General features: G+C 34.9%; 1 protein-coding gene across 2 annotated transcripts in view; it reads left to right on the top strand.

The window, feature by feature from the left end:
- Window positions 1-16,922, top strand: part of sema5ba (sema domain, seven thrombospondin repeats (type 1 and type 1-like), transmembrane domain (TM) and short cytoplasmic domain, (semaphorin) 5Ba) — a 286,878-nt gene that overhangs the window by 237,696 nt on the left and 32,260 nt on the right. For both annotated transcript variants that reach the window (XM_056465657.1, XM_056465656.1), the window contains exons 13-17: window positions 1,004-1,121; window positions 1,345-1,526; window positions 3,836-3,979; window positions 6,735-6,882; window positions 9,794-10,019. In XM_056465657.1, coding sequence (XP_056321632.1) covers window positions 1,004-1,121; window positions 1,345-1,526; window positions 3,836-3,979; window positions 6,735-6,882; window positions 9,794-10,019 — 818 coding nt within the window. The remainder of the gene's footprint in view (window positions 1-1,003; window positions 1,122-1,344; window positions 1,527-3,835; window positions 3,980-6,734; window positions 6,883-9,793; window positions 10,020-16,922) is intronic.

Raw genomic sequence — 16,922 nt, 5'->3', positions numbered from 1 at the left:
TTGAGAAAAGAAAACATTTGCTTGCATTTTTTTTTTAATTGTTAAAAGTGCAACACTGGGCTTTACAGGATTAATCACAGCAAGCATAGGATGTCAACATGACATCAGATTGACACTGTACCCCATTGTTGCATTTTGTTAGAAAATGATAATCAGGTTGACGTCAGAAATGCAACATCAAACAGAAGTAGCATTTTCGTTACTTTTCAACACAACCTAAAAACAACAAAATATCAACTTCTAATGATGTTACAACTTGACGTTGTGTGGACATTACCAATATGACCTCTATCAGATGTTGGATTTTGGTTGCCATACCTGACGAATAAACGTCAGTATTTAATGTCAATATGACGCTAGTTTAAGATGTTGGCTCAACATTGGATTTTGGTCACTTTACAATACAACCTAAAATCAACAAATCATCAACGTCATTTCACATCATTATCGGATGCCAAAATAGCATTGTGCTTAGATGCTGGCGACCTAAATCTAACCTAATATTAATGTCTTATGACGGTGTGTGGCTGCTGGAATAATACACCTTTACTCCAATTTTTTTTTGTTTAAACTGCTTATGTAAAAAGAGCTAAATAAACAGAATTCATTTTTCGTTCAGTTGAATTTTGGGGGGGACAACTTCATTGTTTAATGTTCAATCCATTTTAATGAGTAAAAAATAATTAAATTAACTTAATTGATTTGTGTTGGGACAACATGAAGGAATTGTGTGTACCCAGCATTTCTTGCAGTGTTGCTTAGCACTTAAATTTGACAACTTTACATTTTTTTAAACCCTCAGATTTTAAAATAGTTGTATTTTGGCAAAATATTGTCCTTTCAAACCATACATCAATTGAAAGTGTGTTTATTCAGCGTTTATATGATGTATAAATCTCATTTTATTTAAGTGGTCCAGAGTCACACATGTATACTATTCATGCACTGATCTAATGTTTTTCCCTTTCTCTTTTTCTTCCCTTTCTTTGTCTTTCTATTCTAGGATGTGTCTGGATGCACGGGACCCTTACTGTGGTTGGGACAGAAAACAGCGGCGTTGCACCACCATTGAGGACAGCTCCAACATGAGCCAGTGGTTTCAAAACATCACTGCCTGTCCGGTAAGAGTCCAGGGCTCTCACTCCTTCATGCATGACTGCTGTTTGGACACATGTCCACCGTCTCCCACTGCAGCTTTCAAATCTGTGTTGTGTGAAAGGTGCTATGCCGCATGATTGATAACATCACTTGAGCCAGCTGCTTTTTGTGGTCATTATCTTTTGGAGCTGAGATTCTGCACGCGCCCAACCTTCAAATTCTCTTTTTTTTTCTTATTTATTCCAGCTGAGAAACCAAACCACAGATGGTGCGTACGGGCCCTGGGATCCATGGCAGCCCTGTAGCCATGATGATGGTGAAGGCACCAGCACGTGTCTTTGTCGATCGCGGGCATGCAATAGTCCAACGCCTCGCTGTGGAGGAAAAAACTGCGAGGGTCCTACCATTGAGGTGTCCAACTGTTCAAGGCAAGTAAAGAGTTTTCTCAGAGAGTAATTCACCCAGATCATTCCGAAAATTCATTTTTTTTAGGGATGCACCTACAGGATGATTTTTTTTTATGGCTAATGCTGATTTTAATGAACAACATGTCACATCTATTAGCAACTAAGTTTGGATAACAAAGACATGTACTGTATGTACTTGGACTGAATGAACAGGCTAATTTTGGTGCCTGATTTACTTGTATGTCAGAGCTGCCAATAGAAATCAGAGGTGCAGGAAGTAGAGTTTTGAGCAAGTTACTTCCTAAAAGTAGCTAGCTATATTGAAGCTACTTTTTTCACAAAGGCATAAAATAATAAATATTTATTATATTAAAAAAACGTTAATTTTAAGAAAAATATACTTTCTTACTTAAAACATTGCTATACAATTATATTAGATTAGATTAAACTTTATTGTCATTACACATGTACAAGGCAATGAAATGCAGTTTAGGTCCAACCAGGAGTGCAATAGCAGCAAGTGCAGGATATATGTATAAGTTATAAAGTGCAATTATAGAAGAACTGTGAAAATATTAACAGATGTACAGTTGAAGTCACAATTATTAGCCCTCCTGAATTTTTAGCCCTCCTGTTTATTTTCCCCCCAATTTCTGTTTAACGGAGAGAAGATTTTTTCAACACATTTCTAAACATATTAGTTTTAATAACTCATTTCTAATAACTGATTTATTTTATCTTTGCCATGATGACTGTAAATAATATTTTACTAGTTTTTTTCGAGACCCTTCTATACAGCTTGAAGTGACATTTAAAGGCTTAACTAGGTTAATTAGGGCAACTAAGGAGGTTAGGGTGATTAGCCAAGTTATTGTATAACAATAGTTTGTTCAAAAATTTGCTTAAAGGGGCTACTAATTTTGACCTTATAATTGTTCATAAAAAAATTTAAAACTGCTTTTTTTCTAGCAGAAATAACAGAACAAAAACCTGATTTTTTTTAATTTTTTGTGTAAGCTATCCTTTTAACATTTTATTATGTGAACATGTTGATTTACAATAATTAATAATTCAGTTAGATTAAGCACATTTCCTTAAAAAGTGGCATGGCTCTATTTTGATAAGAAATTTAATGTAAAACTCTTGCATAACATTCATTCTTCAGGTTAAATACCAACTGTTAGAATACTTTATGGTTTTAATTTCTTAATTTAACTGTTCAACTGAAAAAAAAAAAAGATTTTTAGCAAAATACCAGCAATAAATAAGTAAATAAATGTAAAACCATGACTATTACTACATACTATAGGGTATATGCACAGCTAGTGTTTCTTCCCTATACTTATAAACTTCCAGTGAACGGTTAATGTGACTTTTTAAAATTTTATAAGATTCCTTTTACAGCATTGATGTTGTAATGTAATTAAAATACAATCAGTTAAATAGACTTTAGCATTCATTTATTTGTTTAAGTGCCGATATGAAAAGTCTTTTACATGCATGTGCCCTTCAGGATCAGCAGGCGAGAGCAGAAACACCATTGAAAATACTGGAGTAAAATAAATGTTCATATTTAATGCAGTGCTTTTTCTACGGTCTGAGACCCACTTTTGTATTATATATATAAATCAGGCAGTGGAAATTTTTTTTTTAAAGAAATCAGACCTTAAACGAGCTGATTTTGTACTGCATTCACTTGAAGTGCTTAACCCAGGGTACTGCAAAATTAAATGTGTCTGCATACTTCTGCATATACCCTATTGTAACATGATCTTATCACACTTTGCTGCTTCAGCCCATTGCAGGTTCACTAATGGATTGTGGCTGTTGTCAAGTTACTATTTGCTGGAAAAAGTAGCTAGTAGACAAACTACAGTGTATCATAAGTAGTAAGCTACAGTTCAACTGCTGAAAAAATGTAGCTAAGCTGGTGGTACAGCCAACATGCCAGGCAATCCATCAATGCATCTCTAGTTACAGCGTTTCAGACTATCTTTCTATTATTTTCTGTACACTGCTATCCTGTATCCAAGGTGCTGAAACTGAGTTGTGTTTTTACCAGAAGTGGCAGTTCTCTCATCACGCAGGATGTGCTGCAGGAACTGAGCACTTTAGCAAATTGAGAATGTTTCCCGATCAAAACTCTTTACCAAAGCTGTCCTCTTTCTCTTCCATCACGTCACATTAACCTTATCAAATGTGGCAGTGCTGCTTGGGAAGAAAAAAAAGCATTTCTATATCTTAAATAAGAAAATGGGCTCTTACCTATCACTTCTTGTCAAGACTCACCGAGATGCTCACTTTTTTTTCTGCTTGATTTTTTTGTGCAGGAATGGAGGATGGACACCATGGTCGTCCTGGGGCCAGTGCAGCACAAGCTGTGAGATTGGGTTTGAAGTTCGCCAGCGGTCCTGTAACAATCCCTCGCCCAGGCATGGAGGCCGAGTGTGTGTGGGGCAAAGCAGAGAACAAAGGTATAAGAGGAAAAATATATCTTTTCTTGCGCAATAAGGCTTGAAACATATCATACTTTTAATGAGATATTAATCAGTTGTTTAAACATTTCAGGTAGTATAATTAAGAATCCTTAAATTAGATTTAATTGACTTTCACAAGAGAAAGTTTCTTGCTTTTTAGTTTTTTAAGATAGGCTTTGTCATACTTATGGCCCTGAGGTCCTCTTATAATTTTTTAAAGCCTTTAAAGCAAAAGAAAAAATGTAATTACTTTCTTACTTTACGTTTCATATTACCATTTCTACCCTCTGATCCTCTTTTGTGTCTTAGAGGAACACTTCATCCACTTTACTGACTTTTTTCAGTACAATAAGAGTTCATAGTGACCATGGCTATTCAACTCCAAAAAGGATTAAAAACACTGTCCATACAGCCATATTCCATGTTATCAGAAGTCGTAAAAGATTTTTGTGGTGAACTACTGTAATTGACCTTCATGTTTATGCATTGAGAAGGTGCTTTTTTCTATCTATAGCACTTTACAGCAGAAGAACATACTGTAAGCAGGACAAGAGCCAACAATATTTATAATGTACAGTCCCAGTGTTTAACTCCATGTGTTCAGTTCCCAGGGAAAGCAAAAACGGATTATTTGTGTACATTCAATGCAATGTTATTATAAAAGTGTCTGCCAAATGAATGAATGTAAATAAATAGAATTGGAAACCCCTACAAGTAGCCCACACTCTTCATAGATGGACACTACTGCAATTTCAGTAAAACTGCGTAAATACATATTAAACTATCTGTAATATCAGACAAGGCATTGGTAAACTCACACTTGTGTGGTGTGACAGTGTTTCTGGATACAATAATGTATGCACAACATCTTTTAATTTAAATCTTATTCTGTAAAAAATACTGTATATGAAAATACTGTGTTGAATTGTGCCTTGTTTGTGAACAAATACACTGTAAAAACGAATAGTTCAATTTACTTTAAAAAGGTGAGTAAACCTGCTGCCTTTAAAGTTATAAGTAAATGTGCATACATGCATAATTATAAAAAAATAAGTTCAATCAACTTAAAAGTTCCAAGTTCCAATGGTTTTACTAATATTTTCAAAGTAAAGTCAACTTGTCGCTTTTAAGTAAGTTCATTTTAATAAGTAAATGATCAGTTTTTACAGTGTATAGGGTTAAAATTAAGGAAATAAAGGACCAAGTTCTTACTGACGCCATCTGGAAATTCATTAAAAATAAAGTTTGCACTCTTCCCTAATGTTGGGATCAGGCAAAGACTGTTGCACTTTGGCCTCAGTTTAAGTTGTTTTTAGACTAACAAACTACTTTTGAGTTATGAAACTTACAGGAGTTTTTAATACAATCAGTGGTATAAAGAGTACTGAAACCCTAATTAAACACACCTGATCAAACACCAGAGTCTTTTGGGCTTGTTTGAAACCTACAAGTGTGTTGAAACTAAACTGTGCAGGGAAGCAACCCTCCAGGAAATGAGTTTGACACTCCTGCTGTACATGTTAGTTGCATTTATAACGTGTGTTTTATGGTTGCTCTTTCTGATGCAGGTTTTATATGCACAATTTGATTGGATAGGAATCAGAACTGATCATTCTACTTAATAAAAATAAACATATAAAATATTGACTGCAGTCGGTGCCAATAGCCTAGTGGTTAATTACGCCAACATATAGCACCATGGTGCTCATGGTGACCCGAGTTCGATTCCCGGCTCGAGGTCCTATGCCGACCCTTCCCCTCTCTCTGCTCCCAATGCTTTCCTGTCTGTCCTCCACTCTCCTATCCCAATAAAAGGTGAAAAACTTAAAAAATATTTATAAAAAAAATATTTACTGCAGGTTTAAGGGAAAATAGTGCTGTAAAAGTACAGATACAACACTTAAAACAAGTAAAAACACACACTGTAAAAATGCTTGGTTCTACACAATTTTTCCAACACAAATCAACTAGGTTAATTTTAACAAATTTAAGTAGATTAAACATTAAACAATTAAGTTGTCCCCAGAAAATTCAATTGAATGGAATTGTGTTTAGCATTTTTTTAAACTACTAAAAGTACATTTCGGGTGACACAGTGGCACAGTAGGTAGTGCTGTCACCTCACAGCAAGAAGGTTGCTGGTTCGAGCCTCGGCTGGGTCAGTTGGCTTTTCTGTGTGGAGTTTGAATGTTATCCCTGCGTTCGCATGAGTTTCCCCCACAGTCCAAAGACATGCAGTAAAGGTGAATTGGGTAGGCTAAATTGTCCGTGGTGTATGAGTGTGAATGAGTGTGTATGGGTGTTTCCCAGAGATGGGTTGCAGCTGGAAGGGCATCCGCTGCGTAGAACATGTGCTGAATAAGTTGGCGGTTCATTCCCGGTTCGGACCCCGGATTAATAAAGGGACTAATCCGAAAAGAAAATGAATGAATGAATAAAAGTACATTTCCTGAAAAAAACTGCTCTGTTACTGTAATTTGAGTATTTGTAACTTGACACTTTGCACCACTGAATACAATGAATGATCTCTCAAATTGTACAAAAATGCTATTTAAAATGATTATCTGATAATCTTTCCTTCTGCTGCAACTGTCAAATAAAATATGATGCACTTTAAATGTCAGTAACATCAAACATCATAGGTCTCATATCCAAATTTCTTTAAGCTAACATTTCTTTTGCATTTTATCAACTCACAGCAGCCCGACTAAGACTGATGATATCAGTGAAACACATTTTTTATGCTCTCCAGATTCTGCAATGAGAAGGTGTCATGCCCTCAGCCTATCTTCTGGTCATCATGGTCTCCCTGGTCCAAGTGCAGTGCAGATTGTGGTGGAGGTGTGCACTCTCGCTCCAGGAACTGTGAGAATGGAAATAGCTGTCCAGGGTGTGCACTGGTACGTATACCTGAAGCACACTCTCTTACATACACACACATACACACACACTGTAGCCTTGAAGCCTCCTGCTGGAGCATGATAACCAAGCCACTCTCCTCCTAGAAAGATACGCGTGATGTACTGTAGAAGCAGAGCTCATTTGTGATTCAGAGTAGACTGAGTGGACTAGACAAATCTAATACCCTGTTTCATTGTGGAGATTTATGCAGTTCTGAGACTGTCACTTACATTAAGTTGATCATCCACCCTGCCTGCTGACATTCTTGAAGTTATTTACAGTGCATTCATCATCTTCAAAATGAAAACGAGATAAAACATATATACATAAATTTATTTGGGCATGCTTTTTGTTGCCAAGACAGAAAGGCGAATGCTTATAGAGTGCAATACTGCATGCACACTCTTTCAGCAGCTTTGTTAAAGGGATAGTTCACCCAAGAATGACTATTCACTCTTCCTCTACTTTTTCCTACTTTTTTTTTTTTTTTTTTTGTTTCTACTATGGATGTCAATGATTGTTTTTCCCAACATTATTTGAAATATTTTGTTTCGTGTTCAACAGAGGAAAGAAATTCCTAAAAGTTTTGAAACACGTGAGTAATATTTTGGGTGAACTATTGCTTTAAAGCAGACCTGGGCATTGGGCAGTGGCCCGCTTTAAGTATTCATTTAATTTAAATTCAACCAGGAACAATGCAAGATGCAGGTCTGATATTGTGAGTCAACAAAAGGGGACTTTCACATAGCATCTTTTGCGCACTCAATTTTGTTATTTCAAATGGAGACGTCCCTGTTTAGTGTGCAAATGGAAAAGGATACACATGTCACGCCAGGTGCAGTGAGTTGAAAAAATCAAAACATTTCAAAGTGCTGCGATTCATTATAAATGTATGAATAAATAAATAAATAAAAATTAACTGAGGTGAAGCAATCAAACAAACAACCCTGTGGCATTTATATGAAGTTGATATTGTGATGCTGGTCTTTAAAATACTTTCTGTGTAAAATTGATTCTTTTTTAAACGTTAGAGTTTGTATGAATGTTTATTGAATAGTTTCACAGAATGATTTTTTAAAACAAATAAACTGTATTGGTCTGGCCCTCTATAACCACCCCAGAGTCTAATGTGGCCCCTTGAAAAATGTTTTACCCACCCCTGCATTAAAGTGTTATGATATTGGTTTATAATAGAGGTCTGCATTCTGGAACCCAACCTGATTTCTTGGGGGGAACTAATTTCCGAATAAAACGCAGTAGCGGTCGAGTACTTTGGATGTAAGAGAGAGAGAGAGAGAGAGAGAGAGAGAGAGAGAGAGAGAGAGCATCCTCCGTGGTGCTGTGTGTCGCATGTTATAGACTGTCTGGACTCTGTAGCATTCAGCTGGGTGTTATTTGGGAGGTCGCTATACATTTTACATTCTTCCTTGGCCCAATATGTACCTGCTATATGTAAAGAAATACTGCTGATATGATATATGAAACATAATCGGTAGTAGGCAAGTATATAGAGTGGATCTGTTTGTAAATCTGACTTTGAAATAGTCAGTGCCTCACCAGCTACAAACCTCACCGCACGTCATGCGGCACTCATGTCTCATCACAAAGGGGTAAACAAAACTGACATTTAGCCTACAATCCTTGCACAACCTACCCTTTTATCTGTTAGCTCTCTCTTTTGGTAGTGCCCAATTTTAATGTGAGATTTTGTAAACCAGATCTAAATTTAATAGGAATGGTCAGGTCGGGTAGAAAACGAGGCGGGTCAGGCAGCGGGTGAACAAAGACTGATGATACGGTGAGAGCCGTCGAGTGCAAAATAAAACCTGGCAGGAGCAGGATTAAAAATACAGTCCCGTGCAGATCTCTAGTTTATAATCCATGAAACAAAACATACAGCTATGAGGATAATATATTACCAACTTTAATTTAAGAAAATGGAGAAAATTTATTTTTTTTTCTTATAATTTTTTGAGAATTGAGTTTTTACAAATTAAATTAAATTAAATTAAATTAAATTAAATTAAATTAAATTAAATTAAATTAAATTAAATTAAATTAAATTAAATTAAATTAAATTAAATTAAATTAAATTAAATTAAATTAAATTAAAAACTGCTTGAAAGCTGACCTACTTGCCTCAGTTTTCTATTTGTACATTTTTCTTTTTATGACAGTGTTATCTAGCATCTACAAAACTGTAAGCAAGCATGGTCTCAGTAGCTCATTTAAATTAAATGACTTTTACATATTAGAACTGTAAATTCCTGGTTCCCCAAAGGTTTTATCTAGCCCTTTTGGTCACCTAATCAGACTAAATGAATTATAGTTTAAATGGGTAAGTCAGCAGATTCTGTTCCACAGAGGAACAGTTTAAACAATATTCACATGACAGTTAAAATGTTTGTTTGTTTTTTGCATAATGATTGATCAACAAATTACACTACAGCAAAGCAAATGTCTTCCAGTCATGGTGAGAATGCATTAACAAAAGCCCACTTATTTGGATTAATTTCATAATCATTTGTTTATTTGTTTATATCTTTCATAACTGGTGTGTTATCATTTCTATACAACAAAAGATTGTGACAAATCAGTTTTCTGAAATGCTCTTCAAGGTGCTCTTTTGCTCTTACATTTTAAATTGGACTGATTTCTTTGCTCTCCGACTCTCTTAAGAGCTGCAATTAATTCAAATTTAATCGACTTAATTAGGACTCAAATTAACGTTCCTTGCAAAGAACCGCAACACCCCCTTGGGTGTCTAGCAAGGAGCCATTAAATTTTATTAACTGTTCACAATGATGGCACAAGGATGGCGGGACGTAGCTTCGTGCGCATCTGAGAAAGTGAAGTAACGTCCCCTGTGCATGAAAAACGAACAATGATGTCATCTTCTCCCCGTTTCAGGAGTACCAAGCATGTAATTTGGAGTCCTGTCCAGAGGTGCGCCGAAACACCCCGTGGACCCCTTGGATGCCAGTGAATATAACCCAAGGAGGGGCACGGCAGGAGCAAAGAGTTCGTTACATCTGCCGGGCTCAACTAGCTGACCCTCATGAACTCCAACTAGGCAAGCGTAAGGTGGAGACACGCTTCTGCCCCAATGATGGGATGGTAACCTGCGAAACAGACTGTGAGTGTATAGACACTTTTTATTATGGGCTGCATATTATATCATTTCAGCATTGACATTGCAATGTGTGCATTCACAATCATTGCAATGTCGAGTCACGATTATAGTTGACGAAGCACCACAGTTCAGAGCACACCTGATTTGAAGTCTAACCATAATAGAATGAAAGTTTATCATTTGCATGTGTTTTAAGGCCTGTGACTGAGCATTTCAAGCTAGTTTAAAGCATTCAGGCACAAGAAATGATTATAATTATTGTATTATTTATACAAAGAAGACTTTACAGTGATATTTTAAATTTAAATATTAAATTTATGTACCTGAATACTATTAAGCTGGATATACACAATATGATTTTTGCTGTCATATGTGGTGATTTTTTTTCTCCTTTGAAAGGAGTCATGTGGAAATGATGTGATCATTTACAGCGGACAAGGCTTTATAAATCACACACACACATGTTGACAAGGCGTATTGGTTTCGCGGTGCTGAAAAACAACTTGTATGTTTTGTGTGGCAAAAATATGGCTCATAACAATACCTGTTTTGAGAGAGAGAGAGAGCATAATAATATGTTTATTAAAACATGTTTCTTCCTACAATCATATTATACAATAATTCTCACAACAGACAATGTGTACCTCCCAAAACATTCTTATGAATTCAAAATCAACATTTAATTCTTGTCAGTTCTACAAAGAACTCCTCAAACTGTTCAAATATCAGAAAAACTTGTAATAATCTTTATCAATATATAATTTGTGTACTCTATCTTTATTCTTGTAGTTATTGTCCCATTTAATACAGTTTCAGCATTTATTGCACCCATACCTAACCTTTCATATAGCATACTAAAATGACCCCAACACAAAATTCAGTTGTTGTTTTTTTTTTTCCTTCTTTCCTGAAAGTTATATATTGGACCACTTATAAAATATTAAGAGAGAGAAGGAGGCAAGGATTAACTCTGATAACAAAGAAAGCAAGGTTTTCCTCTGTCCATGTTTTTGGTATGGAATTTCATGCGATTGCTTCGGAATGTTTGTGCGCACACCATCCTCTGACTATCAGAATTTGCACCATGAACACCCGCCTTTAGACTCCCCAGAAAACTCATTATTTGCACTAATGTATTCATCTAATATTTATATTCTTTCCAAATAGAGCAATTTAGGTCATCTGATAAAGTTCATATCATATATCATATCATATCATATCATATCATATCATATCATATCATATCATATCATATCATATCATATCATATCATATCATATCGCATGGTATCTTATCTTATCTTATCTTATCTTATCTTATCTTATCTTATCTTATCTTATCTTATCTTATCTTATCTTATATCATATATTATATATCATATCATATCTCAAATCATATATCATTTATCATTCATTCATTCATTCATTCATTTTCTTTTCAGTTTAGTTCCTTTATTAACCTGGGGTCGTGTTAGCGGAATGAACCGCCAACTTATCCAGCATATGTTTTACGCTGCATATGCCCTTCCAGCTGCAACCCATCTCTGGGAAACATCCATACACACTCATTCACATTCATACACTACGGACATATATCATACATCATATATCATATATCATATCATAAATCATATCATATCATATCATATCATATCATATATCATATATATCATATCATATATCATATATATCATATCATATATCATATATATCATATCATATCATGTATTGTGTCATATCATATCATATATCATATATATCATATCATATATCATATATATCATATCATATATCATATATATCATATCATATCATGTATTGTGTCATATCATATCATATATCGTATCATATATCATGTCATATCATATCATATATCATATCATATATCATGTCATGTCATACCATATATCATATCACATATCATATCATATCAAATCATATCATATCATATATCATATCAAATCATATCATATCATATCATATCATATCATGTATTGTGTCATATCATATCATATATCGTATCATATATCATGTCATATCATATCATATATCATATCATATATCATGTCATGTCATACCATATATCATATCACATATCATATCATATCAAATCATATCATATCATATCGTATCGTATCGTATCGTATCGTATCGTATCGTATCGTATCGTATCATATCATATCATATATCATATATATCATATCACATATCATATCATATCATATCATATCATATCATATATTACAGAAAAACTAAATAAAGGCAGTGTGTTTTTTTCCAATATGATGCAGCCCTAATGCACACCCACACATAAATTCAGATCTGACTTTAGTGGGCAGATCCTGCTGGCTCAATGACAGTTCAGGGCCACAGTTCAGCACTTGCCCACTTTGCGCATGTCGGGCGCCACATTGATTAACTGTAACGTCTGAACTCGAGGGAGGTCAACCACTTGCATTGCACATGGAATGCATTAGAGACAAGAGAGTGTCAGAATTCACCTTGTGCAGGTTGCTGTGACTAGAATTCTTTGTCAGAGATGATGTAAAACACAGCATGACATTGGTGGTTTATTTAAGGGACCTTGAATTACCCTAAAAAGTAGCTGCTTGAAATAACATACTAACAGAGTGTTGCAGTGATGACGTGTTTTTGATGGCCTACCCAGAAGTTCACATAACCCTGGTTCCACTGACAAAATCTCAAAAGAATGTTCCCATTGGTTTTTACATTATAAGAGATAAAACATCATGTGCAACAGTATTCATTTTGAAGCATGAACACATCAGTAAAAAGCTGAAGGTGGTTATAAATGAACTATGCCATGGTCAACTTTTAACATCACTTTAATTGAAAGATTTTAACTGCAGGTTTACCGGTTTAATGTGATTTACCCTGACATCATGGGCCCGTATTCACAATTTTTTTTTTTGTATTATTTAAATAATTTTAATCCTTTTAGGATAGTTTGTGGTTTGGTCTTATTGTTCTCTAAACTACGTCTAAAATTTCACTGATTTACAAAAGAAAAAGTCTTAAATAATCTTAAGTATTAAAAAAGTTACAAATTTTGGAGTCTTAAAAATAAACCTTTTTCATAGAATGCAAAATTAACCAATATGCTTTGCTTGTATGCGTAAGCAGGATGCTTCGAACTTCCGGTCAGCAGCTTGATGCGTATAAAGAGTAAAATTCAAACAGCTATGAAATGATAGTTTTAATCTATATGTTGTTTTCACATGACGTCATTGATGACGCACAAGACTCAGATGGAGGGCATGAAGGGGTTCTTCTACTTAGGAATCACTATTAGAACATCAAAATTTTTCTGTTTTATGCTGTTTATAATTGTTAACAATTGGCCAAAATAAGAAATGCCGAACAGCTTTTATAAACTTACAAATGTTTTTGCTCATAAAGGGGGGCAATAATTTGTTTGACAGCACCAATAAAAATTATATACAGGCCTAGCTATAAATATGTTAATGTGTTATATAAAAATCAGACACAAACACCACCACACTTATACAAAATCCAGGAGAATATAAATAACGTCACATGCCATGTAATCGCCGCATGATTACATGATTATTAAATCGCCCACATAATTGTTTTGCAATAATCCATGTCTTTACTGGCGTTTTGGTGGAATAAACAACCGTAACGTGAACGTCTAAATGCGCAGCCAATAGTATCTGGATGCAGCCTCTATGATACAAGCTGAGACTGCATCACTCAGCGATGCAATGTCAGACACAATGCACTCAATGGAGCGAGTGACGTCACTATAAGGGGTAGGGTTGCGGTGGGGTTAGGTGAGCCCATTAAAAAGCATTGGATGCAGCACAAATTGCACCTCCAGGTCTGCATCCAGACCCCTCTCTGCGCAACAGCGGTGAATGATTGTTGATGGTAAGTTCATTGACTGAACAAAAAAGACATGCAGTACTGGACGATTAATATTGTGGAGCACTTTCCCCCCTTACAAAAATAACTAAATAAATAATAATGTAGACTATGTGTCCATGCTTTTGTATGCTTTCGTCTGTTTTTTCGTGATGTCTGGAAGATATCCGCATGGGGAAAAACTATTGTAATTTATAATGAACATGTTTTTGAACCACATAGTAAAGTGTATAATGTGTACAAATCTTTGTTAATGAATGCTGCAGAATACTGTAGCATAGTAAACTGATAAACTGTAATAAATGCTGTAATGTTAGTGTAAACTATATTGGTGCATTGTGATGGTGTATAATTATAGAAACTGAAGCCTATTGAATAATTTGTTTATTACTGTTTATTTTGTCGTACCACAGCAACAATATAATTACTATGACAGTTTAATTCAAGTAATTATCTATAGTAAGCTTCCAAACATTATAGTGTTTACTATAGTATTTTGATTATACAGTATGTACAGCATCGATGACAGGCAAACATACTTAAGTTCAGTAGAAAACTCAGCCCTCTTCATTAAATAAGGATCATGCCCAACATTTGTGGTTATTTTTTTATTTATATCTCCTTTGAAATATGGTATAAATTGCAAAAATACGGACTTTCCTCTGTATCTCCCAGTTTTTTACTTCCTGCCCTCCATCTGAATTTTGCGCGTCTGCAGAACCACGTAATTAAAAACAACCTATTTTACTTGCTTTTAACGTCTTTGAACTAATACTACTGTCGATCAGCGCCATCTGCAGGTCTGAACATTTAAAACAAGCAAATCTAATGGGCATGAAAACTGCTGCGAGGCATTTACTCTTACAGTCAGACAGCATCTTCTGCTATTTAAATGGAGTATTGTCATCGCTAAAGTCAACATTTTCTCTTTTTTTCAAATCTAAAACCAGCCCAAAACAAATGTAATTCACTAAAATGTTTGACACACACTAACACATTGCTTGAGAGAGTGGCACAAAGTGAAAATAAAGCAGCATTTTGAAATGACATGCAACATTTCTGTGTGGAGTTTGCATGTTCTCCCTATTAAAAAAAATTAGAAAATTTGTACAAAATGAAAAAATACGCTCTAATTAAAGACACTTTTCTGGCAAATAAAAGCATGAGAGGCTGCTTTAAAAATGCATCTTGTTTCAATGACTTTTTTCATATTTTTAGTTTTTTATCATGGAAAAAAAAGTCATTTAAATGGGCTATGTATAAGAATTTGCATGCATTAATTGCCTTTGTGGGGGGCGTGGTGGCTCAGTGGGTAGCGTTGTCGCCTCACAGCAAGAAAGCCGCTGGTTCGAGCCTCAGCTGGGTCAGTTGGCATTTCTGTGTGTTTGCATCTTCTCCCCGTGTTTGCGTGGGTTTCCACTGGGTGCTCCGGTTTCCCCCATAAGTCCAAAGACATGCGCTGTAAGTGAATTGGGGTAAGCTAAATTGTCCGTGGTGAATGTGTGTGAATGAGTGTGTGTGGATGTTTCCCAGTGAAGGGTTACAGCTGGAAGGACATCCGCTGTGTAAAACATATGCTGGATAAGTTGGTGGTTCATTCCAATGTGGCGACCCCAGATTAATAAAAGGACTGAGCTGAAAAGAAAATTAATGAATGAATGTATGTATGTGATGCAGTTCCTAGAGAAATTGAATTTTAAATGAGCAAACAGTGGGCGTGGCTTGTTTTTTCTATCACGGGCTGAATGGACGTAGTAAAGTAGAAATTTCATTCAGAAAGATCTCGGAAAGGGGTTTAAGAAGAGTTATTACAACAATACAGACTCCTCCTGCTCATCATTTCTGTGTATTAACAGTTGAACCAGGGTGATTAAATATGTTACTCATGCCCAATACCGCAAAATCACATCATTTGACAATTTAACTGAAAACAAACAGGAAGTGCATTTTCAGATTTCAATTAAAGATTAGTAGAGCGAACTATTTTTCTTAATGGTATGCACAGATAAATTGTTCACCACAAAACTGGCCATCTGAGCTAGCAAAATCATATGGGTTGTTTTTATTTCTTGGGGACTTTAAGCTGTTTTGTGAATACTGGCTTTGTTGTTCAATTTAGCCACTTGCTACCAACTGCATTTTTAAAGATAAGAATTTGTTTTATTATTGGTGGGGTATCACTGTAATGTATTTTATGTTGTGGAATAAACCACAAAACTTATTTCACGCATTTCAAAAAAATTAATAAATCAATACAAAAATATTCACTTCATCACAATGGACCCAGAAGTGCTGAAATTCTAACCAGGTTTTGGGCTACACAAATGTCATCCTTGCAGCTCTATATTAGCAACCACACCACTGTTCAAACTACTTAAAGTTGGTGAATTATTTTTATCCAATGATTCTGATGATATTGTTCCTTGTTGTATTTGTCATTAAGGTGGAAATTACCACTTTGGTGTTGACTTTGCTGTTCTAACAGAAATGTAATATTTTTTGAAGCTTTATACACTGTAAAAATATGTTAATTAACAGTTTCCGTATTTGGAGATTCACAAGAGATTTCCGTTTATTTATGATTTTGAATTGCATTATTGGACCTTGATCTCTGCTCTGTCAACTTTTGATGTTGAAAATTCAACTCTACAGTTTAACAAGTGACTTTTATTGACATTTTAGTAGTTTGAACTAATATAAGAAATAATATATAAAGTAAAATAATAGAACATGTACTGGCAGTACATTACAAGGTTTTTGTACCATAATATACAACACTAGCCCAGACAATTCATCACTTTAAACTATTGAAAATGTTAACAAAAGTCACTTTTTCGAACTGAGAAAGTTCAAAGAAAGATCAAGGTCCCATATTGCAAATCAAAAGTATAAATAAATGGTGGAAAATAAACACGAATCATAAAATACAGAAAACTAATAATTTACAGATATTTTTTACAGTGTAGTTATTGTTATAGTTATCCTTGGCATCATTAGCAAT

This window comes from Danio aesculapii, chromosome 9, assembly GCF_903798145.1.
Source record: "Danio aesculapii chromosome 9, fDanAes4.1, whole genome shotgun sequence".
Taxonomy (NCBI): Eukaryota; Metazoa; Chordata; class Actinopteri; order Cypriniformes; family Danionidae; genus Danio; species Danio aesculapii.
The sequence above is the reverse complement of the archived record's forward strand: the minus strand, read 5'-3'. Positions and strand labels throughout refer to the sequence as shown.